At 37.5% G+C, this 22,088-nt stretch overlaps 1 protein-coding gene across 2 annotated transcripts in view; it reads right to left on the reverse strand.

Annotated features, from left to right (window-relative positions):
* Positions 1–22,088, reverse strand: part of ACER3 (alkaline ceramidase 3) — a 62,507-nt gene that overhangs the window by 18,217 nt on the left and 22,202 nt on the right. For both annotated transcript variants that reach the window (XM_062567418.1, XM_062567419.1), the window contains exons 3-6: positions 15,599–15,651; positions 11,199–11,251; positions 9,363–9,444; positions 7,051–7,086 (exon numbers count right to left, since the gene is read on the reverse strand). In XM_062567418.1, the coding sequence (XP_062423402.1) occupies positions 7,051–7,086; positions 9,363–9,444; positions 11,199–11,251; positions 15,599–15,651 (224 nt within the window). The remainder of the gene's footprint in view (positions 1–7,050; positions 7,087–9,362; positions 9,445–11,198; positions 11,252–15,598; positions 15,652–22,088) is intronic.

Genomic DNA, 22,088 nt, shown 5'->3' on the forward strand with positions numbered 1-22,088 from the left:
GTTTTTACATAAACAGAAGGAGAAACTTCTGCTGTTTTTAAAAAACACCGAACATCACAGAAGCAGCGTATTTACAAGCGAGCGTTCTTCACATGTTCTACTGACTTCCTCACCCCTTTTGTTCTTTCAGACTACAGCGTCTTCAAGACAAGGACTACTTCTTACTCTGCCATAACTAGGGCATTCAGCTGTTACTATCCTGCAAGCACACACCTACTTCTAGTCATTTGACAAAATACAGACTGGTGCTCCAATGTGAAACAAAAACTACCTTTTACAAATACATAAAGGCAAATTCCAAGTTCATTTGAACTTCAGGGATGAGGTTAGTAGCACACAACGTATTATCAATGTATATATACAGAACACGGCACACAATACAGTCCCAAGGTTGCACAACAAGACAAAGCTCCGGTATTGACTACGTAACGCCGTTCAGCAGAAGCAGTCCTTTATCTGCATTAAGAGTGAGATCAAGTAACTCCAGTAACTGAACTGTATGTTGTGCTCTGGAAAGATAAACAAAACAAAATTGCTCGAAAAGCTAATTTGTTCTGGACCAAAGTTCATACAAAACTGTTAACTGACTTCCAAATCCCCTTTCTGGGACACAGCACATAAACCAGAAAAAGTCCTGCTAGACATAGCCCAAGTACCAAGTGCTTATCAGGCCCAAGCTACAGTTGGAAAGATCAAACTCTATGACAAACACAGGCTAACTTTAAAAGTCAACCACCATTTTACTCCGTGAACCTCATTTAGAAGAACCTATTCTGTTTTCCTAATCAAATCCAGTAATTTATTCCAAGAAGAGGAAGGCACTGAGGAAGAAACTCATAAAAAGAAACCCAGGAGACAGTTCTGCCCCATTTCCTTACTGCCTTCCCCTTTCCTACAATTTTGACTGCTAAGGTCTGCTGCGCAGACACAGAAAAACCTACTCATGAAGAGACACATCTCTATCATACTCGTTAACAGCATGAGCATCTCTGAATTTTTATCGTGCAATTCACTTGCTCTATGGTTCTTTGAACAAGGAGTTAAACAGTGTTCAGATTGTCTAGAGAAATACGGCTTACAGCCAGCCCAAAGTCCATGTAAAACATCGGCTAAAATGCTACTTTTTTTTTGCAGCAAATGCTAAAAGCATGGAAGAGCAAAAGCTAAAGGAAAGCTTTCTTCATAAAACTGCTGACTTGGTATCTCCCAGCAAGTTGCTTAACGGCTCGCAAAAGAAGATAGTCTTGTCGGAGGGAGATTAAAAAAAAACAAAAAAAAAAACAAACAAAAAAAACCTTACAGTGACTGAAAAAAAAAATATGCCCACAGTTGATGCTTCAATTTCTTGCCGTTTCCGCTCCCCACACAAATAGGTTGTTAGCAGTAAAACACATTCGTGTTTAAAAGCCTGTGAAAGGCTGGAACAACAAAGTGTTCTTCTCCGCATGCTCCAGTCCTCCTCTTCACACTGAAGGCAAACACCGAGGTGCTGCTGTGACATGCAGAGGCTGTAGCTGTACGTCTCGCTACAGCTGTTTCTTACTAGAGGCCTGCAAACAGAGCGACCCAACGTAGCTCAGTCCTTCGGGAGCACTGCTTATTTTTATTCCTCTACTACTTGTGGATTTGCGATTTTAATCATGCAACAAATTTGTCTGGTATTATCTTTGCCCCCAAAGAAGCATAAATTAAAAGCCTCACTTTATCCAAGTCTACTTGAATTTCTTAATTCCTTTAAATTCCTTTGTTTTTCTGCTTTAACTAACACATTGTTTCAGCGACAGACAAAAAGCCCGGCTAGTTTTGTGCAATTCTGCCTTAAAGCGCCTTCCAACCGTAAGCCACATAAACCCACTAGCACTACAGTTTAAGCAAAAGGAAACAGCAGCACCTCAGCATCTTCTGCTGTCACTAGACGGACGGTTCCCTCTCTGCTGCCTACGAAGCAGATAAAGCTGCATGTATTTCAGCGTTCAAGTTCCTGTCTTTGCAATGTGGAAAACCCCCAAATCTTATTGATACAGAGTATGTTACCTGACAAGAAGGCCAAACAAGAACAACGTGCTTCTAGCTTATAAACAGCAGGTAAGCATTTGGGCACCATTTGGCAGTATTTTCAGAGATGAAATGTAAACAGTTCAGTAATTCATACAAATGCACTTCTTATACAAGTCACAGGGAAGGCTGAGATTTCACACTGGGGAGAGTGCACAGAACAGATTCTCCGTCTATACATCTAGTAGGGAAAGCCTCAAGAGACTGATTTCTACTGATCCATTTGCTCCTGGCTTTCTGCCAATTTTTGTTAATAAAGTTGATTTGTCAGCCTCAAATACTAACGCATTGAGAACTGTGTTGAGAGATTTGGGGTTCTGGCCACTACTTATATATTAATATACAAACCATCTATCAAAAAGCAGTTATCTTAAATCCTTGAGGCTGGAAATTGTACTTATAACAAAAGAAACAGACTTCTACGTGTTCTTGGATTTCTTGGGAAGAAATTTAAGCGCAGAAAGAGGAAGGAAAATCCTTACCATGACATTGAAACATTTAGGAATTCTGCACAATTATGGCTGTTTAGTACTATACGCTGTCCAAACACACTTAGGAAAGAGCTAACAACAGAGCTAACTCTGATGATCTGCACTTGGTTTAGTCCTATTTAAATGCACAGATGATAAAGCAACACACAACTCACTGCTGCTCCACAGAGCAGAGCAGCTCTCCAGAGCTTCTGGGACACAGTCTACAGCAGTAAATTGAGCTTCTCCTGGGTTCTCCTTCGACGACTTGCAGAGCTGATCCCCTGGACAGTCTGAACACCTCTCCACATTTCCTAAGCTATTCTGCAGGTAAAGCTACTAGCTGGAATAAGAGCTGTACTTGTTTTTCAGCAGACATTCCCAAACAGGCAATGTAATTGAGAGTGAAACTTCCCTCTGATTAGTTTTATACATGATCTTGAGCAGGGCAATGCTTAAGTATAAAGACCTCCATGGTGAAGACATGCACTGAAAAGGTCATTTTTAACAGACTGTCTGGTAACTTGAATTATCTAGAAAGTAAGAAACATGTTCTGCTAAAGGCGCTATATATTAAGCCACAAGCCTTCAACTATCTGTTGCCTTAGCAGCAGGGGGACTCTGGAGAGCTGTAAGACACTGAGTGGGTCTACAGAGATTCCCCCAAATGAGGAATCTTGTAACTTTGAAAAGGTTGTACCCTGCAATAAAGTATTCTTCATGTAGTTTCATGCTCTCATATGTACCCCCACACGCACTTTCCATGCTATCCTAAAATCATTCTACTCCTTCTTTGGATTTACATATTGAAAATATCTGTGAAAGATAATCCTGTTCATTCATTTCTCATTTAGTCAACAGAAATGCCTTTTTCACCCCTGTTGCCTCTCTATCTCTGTCTTCTCTCCTCCCCTCCCTGCTCCAAAGTCATCTTAACTGGTATATCCAATACTTGTATTTTATTTTCATCACTGATGCAGCAAATTGGCTCGTCATATTTATGCTGTGATAAACGAATACATGCAGGCACTCACTTCTCCATCAGTGTTCAGTGGTTGCCTTAGAACAGGAACAGTTGGTATTTGCCCCCCTAAGTGTAAGCTGTTCCACTCCGAATCATTTCAAATATTGTCCTGTTTCTGTTACTCCAGTCCTAAAGGTATTCTAGCTACCCTTCTCACCCTTGCTGTACTCAGTGATGCCTCACAACTTCAGGTCATCATAGACTCCATCAATATGTGACTCCTTTTTTCCTGCTACAGATCATTAAACAAAAACACTCCCACTACAGATCCTGAGAAAGTCCAGACAGAGGCTGCTTTTCATCATCTTTTTTTTTTGTCATTTTTCCCCTACCCTCTTTGCAATTCTTACACCCATCTACTTCTCCAGCTTGCTTAATTTCTCACAGGACATATTCAATGTTTTTGTCGTGACTAGACAAAAGAGAACTTTTTAATCACACTTCCTAATGTAGAAAAAGTAGCTAACAACAGCAACAAAAAGCTATTAGGTTAGCCTGGACATTTCATCTCATTTTATATTTACCTTTTTAATTATTTGTTTGTTCAAAATTTGCTTCGAAGTCTTCTAGCAGATGACTATGCAAAGAAAACGAGTATTTAGATCTATTTCGTATCTACATAACCTGGCTAACTAGATGAATCAGGTTTTGATCACTGCAGGAGTATACCTAGTAGGTAACTAAATTACGATGGAAAACGAAAGTTTGCAGGTGGCAGCTATTCATGCTATTTATATTGGAAAGAAGGCTACCTGTAAGACATAAGTTTAATATTTTAACTGTCAAGGTCATTTCTTTTACTTACAGGACTGTCTTGTATCTACCTGTCTATTGATCAGTCCATGCCAGCAGCCAATCTTACCCCACCCTTTCCCTTGTGTAAGCACAAATAAATATGTGATAAACAGGGATGAGCAACTAATCTGATTTAAAACTAATCCCAAAGAGAGTTTTAACCTGTTCAGTTCCCCAAACAAATTCATGTCATTAAATTTAAATTTTTGTGTCCAACAGGGAAGAGGGGAGAAGATACAGCTGTTTCCTATAACAGTGATGCTTGCTTATAAAATAGGTATGAAACTGGCACCTAGGCCTGTTCAGTGCAATTGAGATTAAGCAGTAATAGTCTTCCAGCCATAGAGATTAAGACATTAGTAAGACAATATATGCTTGTAAGGGCTGATGATATCTTAACTGATAAAAGTCGGGGAAAAAACAAAACTCCAAAAACCTCCAAAACCCCAAAAAATGTCAACTTTCCTCAAAACATGCAGGTTGTCAGGCAGGCAAGTATTTTCTCCTACTAGCAGAAGACTAGTGTAGTCTCCAACTGGTCGGAAAATGTGCTTCCCATCCCTCCCACAACTGAAGCACAGAGACCCTTAAAGTCTGCAATATCTGAATGAAGAGAGAGATGATGTCTGTTGTTACTCTACCATGAATAACAAACGGAAATCCCCTTCATGCCCTGCTGGCAGCAAGCAATTTACGGGAATAGATTGGGAAGGAAAGTAAGAAGTAATTCACTGAAAAATGAGACTTGGGTCCTGACTACGAAATATAATAGAACCCTTTTTCATTCTTCTCCCTAGAAGGACAGCAACAGAAATGCACTGAAATGAACAGTTTAAAGCTGGCCATGTAGTTATTCTCCTTTCTGCAAGGCTGATAAATGGAGATGAACACAGGGAAATGCCTAAGTCCTAAAACTGCTTTCCCACGCAGCTGGGGACTGAAACCAAGAGTTAAATTATGCGTGCATGTATGTATTTAGGTTTACATTAAATCTGCACAATCCATTCAGTTGGAAAATATTTACTGAAATTACATACAGATTTTTTAGTCTACTCTAAAATAAAGGACAAGTATTAAGAAAATAACCTTGCTTAGCTATGTAGTCAGAAAATGTTTCCTCTGGATTTACAACATAGTTTGTTAAGATTATGGAGGGAAAAAAAAAAAAAAAAAAAAAAAAAGCAGTATTTGAACACTTGGAATTTGTCCATAACTGCATGTAGTCTACAAAAATCAAATTGGAAAGACTTGTTGTAAAGAGTCCAGCACTTTTATATGTCTAAATCTTTTCCACACTGATTCCTCATGGAAAAATTATAACATGGAATTCATATTCTGAATCTAAGAGAAACCAGATGCAAAAAATTAAAGTTGTGGGGAAATAGTTTAACTTTTTCTTATTTCTTTATTTCAGACAAGTCATATCTATCACCTTAATATCCCTAACACAGAACAATATCTATGTGAAAGCACAAAGCTGGGTTATAGTGAAGCTATGATATACTTATTACAATAAATGTATACTGAATATTTGATCTGATTATGAAATAAAACAATTCAACATAAGTAATGAATTCTGCCATTGCTGATAGCAAAATTATTTCAAAAAATTTCATTTACAACCAGGATTATGAGCAGTTCAGTAAAAGCATCATAAATTGCCATTTCAACCCCAGCCAATACGCTCTTGCCAAAAATGTAGATAGGCAAAAAAAGAAAGCATCTAATTAACACATTAAAAGTAACATGTAATGTTATCCTCTTAATTCAGAGGTAAACATTATTGATTCTATGAGGGAATTTTATGCATCAGTCCTTTGCTAACCAACCAACAGGAATCACATATCATTTTTTATGATTGCTGATCTAGCAGGCATATTTTGACAAGTGATGGCACTACCAATTTCATAAATTAAGGTTTTAAAGCTTCCTAAGAACTCTGTGCTTTTACTTGGCAATTTTTCAGCTGTTATCCCTAATCATAAAGCCATAAAAGAGGAAAAACTACTTACAGGATAGATAAGCAACCATGATTTGTAACCTGAAAAGGCAGGTGATGCAAATCCTATCCCTAAAGGTAGTGAATGCATATCACTACTGTTAGGCTACTACAAAAGAACAGGTACTAAAGGTACCAAATCTATCATTAAGCCTGTAAGACTGTAACACCTAGCCCCCTATATAATCCTAACAGACATGTCTGTGTTTAAATTGAGCTTGAATTTACACAAAATATAATTCAGTAGTTAAAAAAGTCTAATATGTTAGAGGAGAGGGAATGGGGCTGAATCACGCAAGCCAAGTTATGCTGGGGTACAGTTTCACAGCAAGCACTAATGGAATAAAGCAGACAATATATATATAATATAAACTAAGGATTAATTTATACTAATACTCCCTCCCTCTCACACACCCCTTAGTTTATATTATATTTTACCTTAAATTGAGGTACCTTACATTTTATTTAGGATCACCTCTTAGTACACTAGTAACTGAGTATTAGATCAAATACTAAAACAAAACACTTATTAAACACATTCTAGTTTTTCAGACCACTAAGAAACAGGATGGCAATATGACAGGCAGCAATACTCAGATTGTGTTGGCCTTCTATTCTCCTTCCCTTTCAACTATAAAATTCTACAACATTTCTCTAAAAAAGCAAGATTTAAACAAGATTAGCTTCTCCAATAGAGTAAGATTTACCTGATGGAATACAGGCTCTTTCAAATTTAAGTAAACCTGCAAAGATTAAAAAGATAAAAAAAAAGTAATTTGCAACACAGAATTATCATAATACTATTAAGCTAAATATTGTGAAGATTTGTTCTGTTGGAACAAAATCAGAACTGCCTATCTATCCATCATTAGAGTTGACGAGCTCTGGTAAAGCCTCTGTATTCTTCCATAGATTTTAATTGTTTAAGTATTTTAAGTTAAAAAGCACAAATAGAGGTATTAATATGTAAAATCTTATTTAATAAAGTTGCAAAACATGAAAAAAAAATTAAAACACAGAAATTCATAGAATAGATTCACAGAATAGAATCAGTAAGGTTGGAAGGGACCTCTGGAGATCATCTAGTCCAACCTCCTCGCTCAGCAGGGTCACCTACAGCACGTTAGACAGGGTTGCATCCACGCAGGCCTTGAAGATCTCCACAGAAGGAGACTCCACAACCTCTCTGGGCAACCTGGTCCAGTGCTCTGTCCCTCTCACAGGGAAGAAATTCCCCCGCACTGTCAGGCGGAACTGCCTGTGCTTCAGTTTCTGCCCATTGCCTCTTGTCAACTGAAAAGAGTTTGTCCCCGTCCCCTTGACACCCTCCCTTCAGGTACTTAAACACACATTGATAAGATCCCCCCTCGGTCTTCTCTTCCCCAGGCTGAACAGGCCCAGCTCTCGCAGCCGTTCCTCATAGGACAAGTGCTCCAGCCCTCTGATCATCCTCCTAGCCCTACGCTGGACTCTCTCCAGTAGCTCCATGTCTCTCGTGCTGCAGAGCCCAGAACTGGACACAGGACTCGAGATGAGGCCTCCCCAGGGCTGAGGAGAGGGGCAGGATCACCTCCCTCCCTCTGCTGGCAACGGTCTTCCTAAGGCACCCCAGGAGACCATTGGCCTTCTTGGCCACAAGGGCACATTGCTGGCTCATGGTCAACTTGTCATCCACCAGCACTCCCAGGTCCTTCTCTGCAGAGCTGCTCTCCACAAGGGCAGACCCCAGCTTGGGCTGGTGCCCGGGGTTATTTCTCCCTAGGTGTAGGACTCTGCACTTGCCCTTGCTGAACCTCAGGAGGTTCCTCTCTGCCCAACTCTCCCGCCTGTCCAGGTCTCTCTGAATGGCAGCACAGCCCTCGGGTGTATCAGCCACTCCTCCCAGCTTGGGATCATCAGCAAACCTGCTGAGGAGGCACTCTGTCCCCTCATCCAGGTCGTTGATGAAGAAGTAGAACAGGCTGGGACCCAGGACTAAGCCCTGGGGGACGCCACTAGCCACAGGCCCCTAACTAGACTCCACACCACCGATGATGACCCTCTGAGCTCTGCCTTTCAGCCAGTTCTCAATCCACCTCGCTGTCCACTCGTCTAATCCACACCTTCTGAGCTTGTCTAGGAGGATGTTATGGGACATGAATATGACTATCTTTGAATATCAATATGAATATGAATATCTTTGATATTCATTGTATGAAGGAAACATACTCTACTCTGATTTGGTATTATTAATGTTTTTGATAATTATACTTCAACATTTTGATTCACTTTTCAAAAATCTTGTAGGTTCTATTGTTAAAGCAGGTCATTCAAATTCTGTTTTTGCAGTGAGAAGAGCACTGTACCTTAGGCATAACATGCCAGGAGTTTAAATAAACAAACAAATAAATACTAAGAGACATAGAACGGTCAAGTTCTTTATAGGTAAAGACCTGGAATACTTCTTTAAAAAAAAGTGATTATGAATAAAAATCTGCACAAAACTCATTTTATTCAGATAGGGAGCACACCACACAGAAAAGATGAATAGAGCTAACCATGATGCAGTTACAATTCTTCTAAGTTTTAAAACAGCTATGTTTCTCTCACTCTGGCTTTTGTTTTAAAATATCAGTCAATGTATTGGATTGTGTATTATAGTGTATTTTTCGCAGTCTATTGAACAGGATTATTCTCATTTCTGTAGACGAGTTAAATCAAGGCCCAGACATGTAACTACAGTTTGTCCAAGGTCTCACAACAAGGCAGTCAGAAGTGACTGCTTTCCACATAGTCCCGTTTCTAGAACCTGCAGTACAACTTTTCTTCTTCTTTCTACATGAAGTGTTTTAAAATCATGTTTGCTTACAGAAAAGTTTCATATTTTTCTGGCCAGATTGTATTTTTCTCATCAAAAGAATAATTTTCTCTTCTTGGCTGGAAATGAATGAGATTCTGTATTGCCTGTATAAGATTCTTCTAGTGGCAGGAAAACTGCCAATCTGCAGGTGAAAATACTGTATTAGGTAAGGTTACTTACTATGCTGACTACGAAGCTGTATGTTATTAACAAGAAAAGCAGCGGATAATTGACTGTGTTCTTGTACTTGAAACATTCATACCTGGAACAGAAAATAAAGGAGAGCAATAATATTCCTCACTTACCACATAAAGGACTTATTTTTCAAGGTATATTATCAGACAATTTGGGAGAACATTGACGCAAATGAGTTTTGGGACTTTCAAGAAATTGCAGCTCCTCCTCCAAAGATTCGTCATTTCAATATGAAAATTCAAACTTTTCCCAATAAATGCTTAAGAAATATATTGTGAAAAATCAATATGCTTATATATAACATACAAGAAATAATCCAGTCGATAGATGTAGCCTGGGAAGCAGAAGCATTATCACCCGTTAAGCATATAAGGTGCTTAAGGAGTGATAATGGTTGTCAAATTAAAAATGAATTTAAAATGAAATACAGCTGCCAAAAAAACATTACTACATCTCTGAGTTAAAAGTCAGTGTGGAAAAGGGCCTGACTTACAAAACAGTGAATGCTGGAGATCTGCTAAAATCACAACTTGTTTATGGCTTTACTATGGTCACAGTGCAGTTAATTTGCTAGTTTGGGATTGGTAGAAGTGTAAGGTAAAAACAGCTAATTGCTACTGGTATGCAAAACAGCTAATTAAAATTAGCTTTGAGATCCTAGCACTACACTTCAGTGGACCAACCCTGCCAACTACCTTCAAGAAAACCAAAAAGGTTATTAAAGGCCTCCTGTTTTGCTTTCCGTAACACCAAGCGTTAGTCATTCTTCAGAGCATTTTAATTACTATCGAACATAATACATAAAATGTTATTACAGCTGTATGTGCAGTAACAGACATCAATGCATTTGAAGACGACAGAGCAGCTACACTCAAAATAAATGTAAAGGTGATTTCAAAGAGATAGGGTAGTTACTCAGATTATACTAATGTATAAACCATAAACTGACAAATGTTGGTTTAGTCCTATAGCATTCCACTTCAACTGCAAGCTGCCAGAAACCTTCACCAAAAGATACTCCATAATTTTCAATAGCTGAAGATTTGATCATATGTTCAAATAGGAGGAAAAAAAAAAAAAAAAAAAAAAAAACACACACTTCTGTCTGCAGTGACTTCTTTAACATTTGCACTTTCTGAGTCACAGAACATATTTTAAATCTAGGCCTTGAAGTAACAGGTAAGAAAGATAGCACACTGTGTCTTTGCAGTCACCAAATGCTACATGTTTGCCACTAAATTAAATTAGAGAAAACCTCCTGTCACAGCATACAGCTGTAATGCATGTTCCAAGATACCCTCTATTACATACATATCCTGCTCTTTTTAGTATTTTGTAGTTTTGTTTTTATTTTAGAGATGAATAGAAAGCAGGTTTAACCAGAAAGCCGAGATTCACATTTGGAGGCAGAGTGTATCATAGAAACATAGCTCCAATAAATACTTAACAATAATAATTTAGTAGGCATTACTGAAGTTAATTTTGTTATATCTTCTGTCCACATACTAAACGATGACTCTACCATACATACGATCTGGTTGTATACACCACTAATTCTTTAAAAAGAGTTAATTTTTTTCCTGGCTAAACTAACACTGGTATAACATCTTTAAATCAGCAAAAGCTAGGACTAAAGCCAGCCTCATGCTCTAATGGCTAAATCACAGTGCCTTACTGCTGGTAAAATTGACATCTCATCAAAATCAGCAGAAGTTTCACAGAGTCAGCTTCACTGAACACTAGACTGGGCTTCACATATTCTATATTACAAATATGAATGTTTCAAGAATATTCAAGAAAAAACATTTAATAAATACTTACAGGCAGTAGACAAACACGCAGCAACTGTATATCATTGGCAGTTCATCCAACAGCTACAAAAAACAGAGACATCAAAACATGAAAACCTACTTTTAATTCACATGCTTGGGTAAGTTAATTAAGGTGAAACACATTTTGAGAAAAGTTTTTAAGTCATCTGGATATTCACCTTCTTGACTGCGCCTGAGTGCATGGCAGTGTCAAATTCTATTCAACTACTGAAATTACCAGCTACATTAGTAAGCTTATTATACTGAACTTTTTGAATACTACATTTCATAAGAAACACGTCTTCAAAGAATCACACCACTTTCAATGTTCATAGTCTTTAAATATTTATAGAAACCTTATTAATTTATTTATTTTTTTAAAGTCACATTCAACAGGACTGCACCATTTATAACCTGCTCAAAACAGTCAGTAGCATCTTCTCATTTCCATGCAAGATTCACAGAGAAACTGTAATATCTTTTATCCATAACATAAAATAGAACTTTACCCCACTAAGAAATGCTTGATATGGGTTTCATCTGTTTACTTTCTAATTTTGAAAATTGCTTACATTAACTCAAACTTTTTTTTTCCAAATTACAACTGCCAAATAATGCACTTTTATTATCTTAAATCATTTTATATACCATTTGTAGGAAAATACTGGTATGTTACAGCTGAAACAGTTACTTCTCCAAGGATTCTGCACAGCAATTTTGATGAAATATAGTAAACATAAGAAAGGTGATCTCTCAAGAATAGGTACACATATGTTCAAATTCATCATGCATTTATCTTTAAAAATAAGGACATCATCATAGCATTGCTTTTTTCTAAAACTTTTCTCAATAAAGAACATTAACTTTTGCTCATAAACTTAGTTAACTGATTTCCTTCTGAAAGAGGATTGACAATCATAAAAATGCAAAAGCAAACAGATCAGTTAAGATCCATTGCCTCTAATTTCTAGTATGTCAAGCAAACATTAATACTTAAAACATCTTAGAATTGTTACTCCACCACTAGGATTGGTATTTCCCAAAGAACAACAAGAATTAGATGTAACCTGATTTTGGTGTTTCTCCTCATCGCTTTGAAAGTTGTATGACTGTATAGAAAACCCCTTCCTATTACCGGTACAAGGTACTTAATGAGATCACATTTTTTCTGAACAAGGAACAACGTTAAGAGCAAGTCGAGCTAACACAACCCTTTTTATACAGCTATCTTGATTCTGCTCAACTGGGGAAAATTTTTGTAACTACACCGACAAAATCCTTCCTTTTGAACTTTCACATGGAAAAAAAAGTGATCGACCCTGAGAGTGAACTATTAGCTTTTCTTGGTTTTGGAAATTCAGGAAATGTTTCACAATACAGCCAAGCAGATCTAATGACTAGCAGCCACTGAAAGGACATGTTTGCTTCCTTACCCATACTCCAAGTGCAGCTTGCAGTCACGCTCATCTGATTCACAATGAGCAAGTTCAGAGAGCTGAACCAGCACAAAACTAACCTTGCAGAAAAAGAGAGTAATATTCCGCTGGTTTAAATCCCTGAACCTGTGCGCGTGCAGGTGAGGGACTGCAAGAGTCACCACAAAGTGTCAGGAATGCAGGTGGTAGAAAAAGAATGGGACCAGTTTGTAAAGAGGCATCAGATGGTTTTTTTTAATCTTCATTGTTATGCCACAGCCTTACAGAGCAAAACAGAAGCCATAGCTAAATTAAGTTATATACTAATAGTTATTAAGCAATTGAACACTATTCTCATCTAGCCTGATATAAATTAGCTAAAGAATTAATTCATGCCCATCCTTATTTAAAAGTATGCTTCATTTAAGAGTTCATAATAGAAAACTGGGCGGGGGGAAAACAAAACATTTTCAGTTTGAAAGGTTGGTTACACTTTTCAGTTCATTCGCTGGCAGCTTTTCTGGGTCACAAAGGTAATAGCAAAGAGCCTCTCAAAATATCTTTATAAGAATGATTTAGCTGCTTAAATAAGCATTTTCCATTGTTCTTCAAGCCACAATCTAACATGTTTTCCATACAAATAATATTAAAGTTGCAGGAGAGAAAGAAAGAGGGAGAGAGAGAACAGAATGATAGCTTCAGAAAAAATATTCAAAGTATCTGCTCTCAAGAACAGGCGTTTTTAGATTTTTCTTAATTAAGCAATCTAACTGACCGTTTACAATATTAATGTGGTGAAACAAAGCTCAGAAAAATTCTCTTCAAACAGCTACCACTGTTGACTTTTAATTGTACTAAGAAATAAAGTGAGGAAGAAAAGATTATTTACTGGTTGAAATGTTTCCTCTCTGGTGATTCATCAGTTAGCAGTCAGAGTAATTACAAACTACTTGCAGATTTAGCTAGCTGCCAAATTAACAAATATACTCTTGTCTCACACGAAGCCTTTTATTCCAGGGAGAAAGATGATTTAAGAAATTGCCATTCCCCTTATTTGCTTCTGTCCACCCTTTTTATACCACAGTTCACAGACCCCAGAACTGCTCTGATGGACCTATGCCATAAGCAGCAATTATGTGTGTTAGAAAAGCCTCTACATACAGAAAAAAAAACTCTAAGGATTTTTAAGCCTAGATCATTTCAATGACCTGTGATACCGAGTGGCACTGCTCACATCTGCACCAGGGTAAGAAAGACGAGGTGAACAGTGGACAGCTAGTGGATAGCTAGATTAGTGGACAGCTGAGGGAACAGAGGTGAAAAGGTGGAAATTTGAGGCAGTTTCAACACTGAAGAGAATACAGATAAAGCACATCAAGCTTTGTTTTGTTGAGAGAGCGCTGAGGAATGGATCTAGAAACCTTTTTCATGACAAAAAATCATGAGATATTCCTATATGATGCATGCTCCTCTGAGGCTGAGAATCTCCAACACATGCCAGAAGCATGAAGCAGAGCATTGTAAAGGCAAAAATCATAGAATCTTAGATGCAGTAAGGTTGGAAGGGACCGCAGGAGATCATCTAGTCCAACCTCCCTGCTCAAGCAGGGTCACCTACAGCATATCAGGCAGGGTTACACCCAGGCAGGCCTTGAAGATCTCCAGACAAGGAGACTCCACAACCTCTCTGGGCAACCTGGTCCAGGGCTCCGTCACTCTCACAGGGAAGAAATTCCCCCTCACCTTCAGGCAGAACTGCCTGTGCTTCAGTTTCTGCCCATTGCCTCTTGTCCTGTCACACGGGACAACTGAAAAGAGTTTGTCCTCGTCCCCTTCACACCCTCCCTTCAGGTACTTGTACGCATTGATAAGATCCCCCCTCGGTCTTCTCTTCCCCAGGCTGAAGAGGCCCAGCTCTCGCAGCTGCTCCTCATAGGGCAGATGTTCCAGCCCTCTATCATCCTCATAGCCCTACGCTGGACTGTAGTTTAGTTCAAATTTAAGATATCCTAACTTTTGTGTCTACATATGCAGGAAGTGTTTCAGGTCCCATCATGGTCAACAGAGATCCACGACTCAATTCAGTTGCCAAGGCACAAATGTTTACGGCTATCGGAGATGCTCTGGGGTCACCGGTACCTCCATCCTTATGGGATGGAAGCTAGAGGCCAGACAGAATACTTACAGGGACTAAAATGATGCTAACTATCTATATTTAGGCAAACAAATAAAACTTAGGACTGCCAATGGAGCCTAGAAACTGATTCAGCCCAGCTGTCTGGCTCTCTACCTCGAACTATATTGACTGTATCTATCTCCATTGCCTATAGTGGGAGCACAGACTTACAGCAGATGCTTTTAAACATAGGTCTCAATCTTGAACTGAATCCCTCCTGACTTTGATTCAAGGATGAATTTCACAAGATTTCTCAAATCTAAAATAGTACAAAACTCTTCTCTTTAGAAAAGGGAAAATACTGGGCATAAGGATTTGGTCGCAGTGAATATGAATAAATGAATACCTTCAACCTGAGAACAAAAGAAGAAACAGAAAGAGAGAGAGACTCATCTTCTGCTCTCTGTATAAAGGTACATCTAGATCAATAACAAGAATGCATTAAGACAAACAAAAGGATGCAATGAAAAACAATAGTTTATATTGCTTGCTATTAAGCCAAAGCTGTAGGAATTTAAAATAACATATCCAGTAAAAAGATGGCATAATTATCTAATGGAGAAAATATTTTCTACTAAAGCAGTAATTAATCACAGCACCTGTCCTACATATAAGTCTATATTGCTGTATATCTACTGGTGAAAATATCTAATGAAACAAGACCTGTGCTAGAAATTTGCTGAGAGTGGGACTCATGGGCAATAATATTTAAGGTAGATTAACTTATGTTCCATCATTAAGTTCTATCTGCCAAGAAATAACAATATGACTATATAAAGACTTGTGTAAAATGATTCACAGCTACTTATGAATACTGACCTGCATTTCATACTTCATGGTCATGTGGAAGCACCAAGATCCCAGTCCCACAGCTGAAATCAAACCAAAAGCACGGTTAGCATAGAAGTCCTTTAAAAATCTCCTTCTAAAAATACCTTCCTTAGCCCTTCTAAAGATCTCAAGTATATTAACTTAAGCATGTAAACTTTACAGAAAACAAAATTTTAAACCATCAGTATCCCATTTTAGGGAAACGGTCCCAATTTTCCATGGACACCTACTTGGCACTTCAGTCATTAATGATGTCCTTGAATTTTTGTTTTTGGCGAGGGTTTTTTTGGTGGTGGAAGGGTTGGGGAGAAGGAGGCACCTCTCAGCACTTTCTCCTATGAAGAGGTATGACACCACTTGGCAGGACAAGAGGAGGGAAACCCCAGAATTAATGGTGTTAATATTCTACTTTTCTTAATTTTTAGTGCATTACAATCTACCTGTGACAGTCCTTCCAAAATGAAAGCATCATTGTACAACTAGTTAACACGAAAAGCCTGTGACATTTCTGCTTTTTCTCCAGTTCTAAAAGTAAATTTTACAAGGAGCTCTTTTCACTTGAGAAGCAGAATACTGAATTGCTACTACAACTCTGAGTCTGAAATTCAGGGTAAACAAACAGAATTAACGTAGTATGGATTTGTTTCTGTGCAGTGAGATCCTCCTTTCTGAGATTTCTTCTTGGAAGCTCATCATTCTATTTGCTGCTTTTTATTTATTTGAAATATTTTACTTCTAAACTCTGAATTTGCATTTGAGATTAATTTACAAGACACATACTTTGCCTGGATTTTTTCAGCCAGACAAAGACAATATTTCTTGGAAGTTGGATTTGGCTTAGAGCAAAGCTGGTAGATATATTTAATATATCATTCTTTACTTTGAAATGTGATAAAATACTTATATTAAGCATCAGCACAATTTTATTTTGCAAGAGTAAGAAAATTACTGCGTCTTCTGCTCCTTCAAGAAATTATGCTTTACCTCAGACTCCAGTTTCAGGGAAAGTAAACTATTTTGCATTCAATCCTTGATTACTGGGTAGTGCTACTATGCTTTGCTGCAAGAGCATAACCTCCTTTTCTAAACACAACAGCTACATTTCATTGATGCATAAACAGATCACTAACAAACGGTAGGCATTTTGTGAAGGAATCCTAAGACAGTTGATAGACACGTCTAGAGATGTTTCTTGAGAGGCTATTAGGCTAGAATTGAGATTATTACAGGTATTTCTCTTCATTAAGTACATAAGCACGTAACTGTCTACTGAAACCTGAAACTGCAATACAGCTATATTTAAAAATATATTTCCAAGTACTTGAATGTCATAATGATTTGAGTAAACTAGTCGTGGCTGTCTGTAAAAACATACAGCAACTCCTTGCCCTTTTATCACTTGCAAGGCATTTCCGATTGTTTTCCTTCTGAAAAATCTTTTCACAAAATGATCAACAATTATTTTCACCTTCATTAAGGCACAAATGAAAAATTCCCATAGCCATTTTTCTGTGAATACAGAATATATTGCAACTACCATTCATTCTGAAGAAAAAAAGCATTAAGATCATCATTAAAACAGTACCATCCATCACCATGGCTGTCATGGCTATTTTATTATCTTCATGATAAAATCCTTTATGATTTGTAACAACAGTAATTTTCAAATGTGGGCAGAATCATCACACAGAAAATATTAACCATTTTTTTTATTAACAATGTATATAAGTTTTTAAGATTTTTTTTTTAATGTTATTGGGGTTATGTACCTCAATCAGCTATTGAACTGTATTGAACAGTTGCTCCTCTCTCTCCCATACCATTAGAACCAGTTATGTCTAGAGGTTTTTCCCCCTCTAGTCTTTGCAAAAATCAAGAAAGTTGCAGATACTAGTTTTCCAGGTCATTAATCCCATATCTATAATTAATTTCTAAGAACAGTTAATTAAAAAACTGTTGCTTCTGTACAATGATCACACTTCGAGCTTCTTTGATTATGAAAGTTTACTATGGACTGTATGTTTTAGCTATATTTTTTACCAAAAGAATAAGTCTATGAAGTAACAGGAGTTTGAATGGAATGATTATATATGATCTTTCCTAAAATAAAAAAACCTATCTTGGAAATAGCCTTAACACTGACTGTTGCAATCCTGACAGAGTTCAGGAATGAGTCAAGTTTGTTTGGCATTTAAGTGTACTCAGTGGAAAATCCAGGACGTGAGATGACTGGAAGCTGGTTATTCACCCATCAGGTGACGCTCCCCCTTCTCAACAGCCACAGCCATCGTTTCCTCGAACACTGGGGTGGTAACGTGCGTGACACCATCTTCTTGAAGAGATGGTTTAAACAAAGACTGAAGGATGAAACATTATTCTGTACCTAGCCCATTATGCCTGCTTATTGCAAGGGGATAACTTAAACAGGGTAAGTTTTACATTAAAAACACTAAAAGAGGTAAGAACCAAATTTACGATTTGCTACCTTTGGCATATGCTACGGCTTAACACAGAACTGTGTAAAATGCCTTATGAATCTGTTCAAGATGAAAAAAAAAAGAAGGTGAAGGAAACTGTGCTTTAACAGATGGTGAACTGAACAGCCACAGCAGAAGCATAAGCCATACTCTACCAGTAAAATAGTGAAGTTAGTGGAAAACTTCAGCAGAAGGCAATTAGTATCTTAAAACTGTTTCTGGACCAAGAACTGTGCTAGTCAGAGTTACTATCTTATGGTTTAATGTAAGGTTACTATTCTGTGGTGAATATATTGCAAAGTAAAACGAGGAAGCACATATTGTGTGCCAGGGATCACAGAGAAATACTTACTTCCTCTACTATATGTCAAGAGCACACCACCTCTTTCTGTCATGCTTGCAGTACAACTAGTAAACTTATGAAGTTCTTGACATTTATTTCTCCCCAGTAAATAGCTAAATAGTTAAATACTTCAGCTTAGTTGTCTTCACATGTAGCTTCTACCTGCAGCTCTACTGGAATACAGTCACCTTTAGATATACCTCACATCACGTAGTAACTTCAGGATCAAAATCCTTCTAGAGACTATGCTTCACAAAAGATAAAACTGCAATGAGATGCTCTACCAGGACATCCTCTGTCGAGCTTTGGACTTTTCAGAATGTAAACAAACTTGATCACAGGAATTACAGCAATTTTGAATAGAGGCAACTTGCCCGTGACAAACTGAGAAACAGATTTGCTCCTATCCTGTAAGCAGAGGTTTTCCTTTTGAGTGTTTCCTTTTACAAAGAAGCTTCAACTCACTGAAGGCTACATATCAGTTGAGGAGTTCTGACAGCATCTGAAGCAATACCACTTCCTCTTTAATGATCATAACTCAGTTTTCAAAGTTAAGCAGATACTACAGGTCACTCAGATTTTTACACTGAGGTACCTCTCAAGTTACAGGGGAAATTAAAAAAAAAAAAAGGCGTTATGCACAGACTACACATTAAGCCACAGTATTCCAGTGCAGTACTATGAGATCAGAAAAGCACTTAAAAGGAATGGAAATGCATGGTTAAACTAAGCATTATACGTAGACCAACATGGCCTCTTTTCTCCTGCACCAAACACAATTTATGGCTACAGTCAGTTGATACAATAGTTACCTTTAAGTGTCAGTGCTGATGTAAATGCAATGCTATCTACAAACTCTAGCTTATGCACAATTATTTCACATTGCTCCACCACCACAAGAGACTTCAAACTAACATCCTGCTTTCATCTATGAGAGAATTTGACATTATACAAGAGATCCAGCCACACTCACACATATGTACTCTCGTGCTTCAAATCTTAGAGGGACACAAACAAATACCCTCTAAGAATTTAAAAAGAGTTTTAGGAAGAATTACAAGTTTCATATAATCGGTGATAGCTCACTATGATATAAGACTATCCAACAGCCTTCAGAATTATCACAAGCATAATGCCTTTATGGAAAAAGTGTTTTATTAGGATTCCATTAATTCAGCTTGAATTTAAGCTATGCAAATGTTGTATGAAAATACTCTAAAGGAACAGATAGGATTCACTCCAAACACCTATATTTAGGTACATACACATGAACTGTGCGTCAAAGCTTCCACTAAAATGAATGGCATTATATGAGTGATTCAGCTGGCCAAGTATAAGGAGTTATTTTAGGATGAGCTAAATGATTCTCCAGGCTGACTGCAGTGGGAGACAGATGCCTCCGGCACAGAAAACACATGTTTAAGTGTTTGAACCTGGAGCTGAATCTCACCTATGGTTTACTAAAATGCTAAGATTGGACTAAAGATAAGCAAAACAAAAACAAAAAAGCATATTACATCACAAATGGACACAGAATGTAACATGAAGTAGGACAACAAAGTAGGAATAAATGAACATTTGTACATTCAATAATAGTTTCTCCCCAAGACGTAAGAAATAAGAGTGACCTTGGCTACTCCAAGGGTACAGCTCTACAAGTAAACTCAAGTATGGCTGGGAATGTTCCCAGACACTATAATACAACTGTCTGTGTTATTAAGTTGTTAGAACAGACTATGGCATCAATTTGGCCTTTTCCAACCAGCACTTTCCCAAGCAGCTCCTGGGTGTAGCCTGGCATTTAGAAGAGTCTAGGGATTGTGCCCAGAAGGGAATTTGTATGCAGTCACCTTGTTTTGGAGGCTAAGACTAACACAGATACGGGCCATTCCATCCTGGCTTCAGCACTTAGGAACATTCCTGAGCACATCTGATTTACTAGCATGGACATTGCTTTGTAAATCTTCTCGTGGGCTGCTAGGTAAGAATAAAGGAATTAATTTTGACTGAAGGGCTTCTAATAACTGTTTTCACAGACGCAGAGGTTCACCGTAAATGACATTTAGTAAGGTGTTTACCATTTCCTATGGCCATGTCTAATGTAGGAACTTTCTTCCCTCCTTTTTTTCTCCACTCTGCACAGCTTCTATGCACTAAGCCATAGAATTTTACTAAACAGGCCAAAGATAAATACAAAAGGCAACTGCTTTTCCTTAGGTCCATAACAGTTACCTGATTCACTATATTTTGATTCTTGATTCAATACTTCATTAAATATATTTCAGTACTTGATTCAGTACTTGACTGAATATACAAGACCTAGAGAATGAACCATTTGAGAATCTTGCCTTCTCAAGAAGCATGAGAAAAATAAACCTACATATGGTAAAATCTGATAATATACCAAAGCATTAAATGGCACCATCCAAAATATAGCTGAACATTCTCAGAAGTCTGATTTGCTCTACCTGCTTCATGAGATGCAAAATGCTACAGTAATTTCTTAAAATATATTCTTAATAATTTTTAGGTTGATTATTTTAGATAACTCAGCTATTTTAGATAGCTTTAGATAGCTAAAGCTTAAAAATGATATTCAGTTCCTATTGAGTTCATTGACAATACACCCTTTGAGCTGAAATGTAGCAGAAATGAGGACTCAGAAGAGTGTACTGTATCTCAAAGAACTTGCTGAAAAGTGCAATTCAGTCTTGGCACCACTATGAACAAGGAATTTATTTAAATAGCTATTTAGAAATCCCCCTTCTCCTGCCAACTTTGGTCTTAGCATGTATGTGAAATGAGCAGTACTTCCCTAATGCAAAATGCATTTGGTTCAAAGAGGAAATAGGTATCAACAACAGAAATGGTGGGATATAAAGTGAAGCACTGAACAGAGTGTGGTAACACACAAAGGAAATGATGATCAGCTAAATATTTGAAAGCATTCAAAAGAAAGAGCAGATTTAGATCAAAATGTCTAGAAACAACAGTTCTTATGTTCTTAAATGCTAACAGATTTTTGTTTTAATGTCCTTTTTGACAGTCGTCTTTAACTTCTGGTAAAATCTCAGTAATGATTTGAATATGTTAAAACACAACTGAAACATGCTTTTTCTCCCCTCTCAACTTCACAGTAGACCTGAGAAGAATTTCTGCTTTAACAGAACAACCCATAAAGGGTTACAAGCTAGTTAGATCTTCTATATGGTCTTTAATGAAGCATGGAACCTGAAGTGAAATCAGTAGTTCTGTGTTAGATTCATTATTTCCTTTATGGATTATGTCTGTACTTTCTTGTTACAAATTAATTGCAGAGAGTGAAATCTGTTTATAAGTAAAATCACTGTAAGGAAAAATATTTCCTCTGGCACTTTCTTAGAAAAAGTCATCTCTGTACACTTACTATATCTCCACTTCAGTACATTTCTCATTTTGTTACAAACACAGAAAAAAATGCCAGGATTCTGGGCACATTTCAACTATTCTAAAAATTCTACTCATCTTCTCACTTGCTGTTTTTATTCTGTAGTAGACCAAACAGAAGAGGTTTGTTTTTACCAACCATCTTGTTCCCGTTTTTCACTGAGAAAGCATAAAACCTTCTATATTTCTTTACATCTTTAAATTGCTGTAAAAGCTGCTATGAAACCTGTTC

This window comes from Rhea pennata, chromosome 1, assembly GCF_028389875.1.
Source record: "Rhea pennata isolate bPtePen1 chromosome 1, bPtePen1.pri, whole genome shotgun sequence".
Classification (NCBI taxonomy): Eukaryota; Metazoa; Chordata; class Aves; order Rheiformes; family Rheidae; genus Rhea; species Rhea pennata.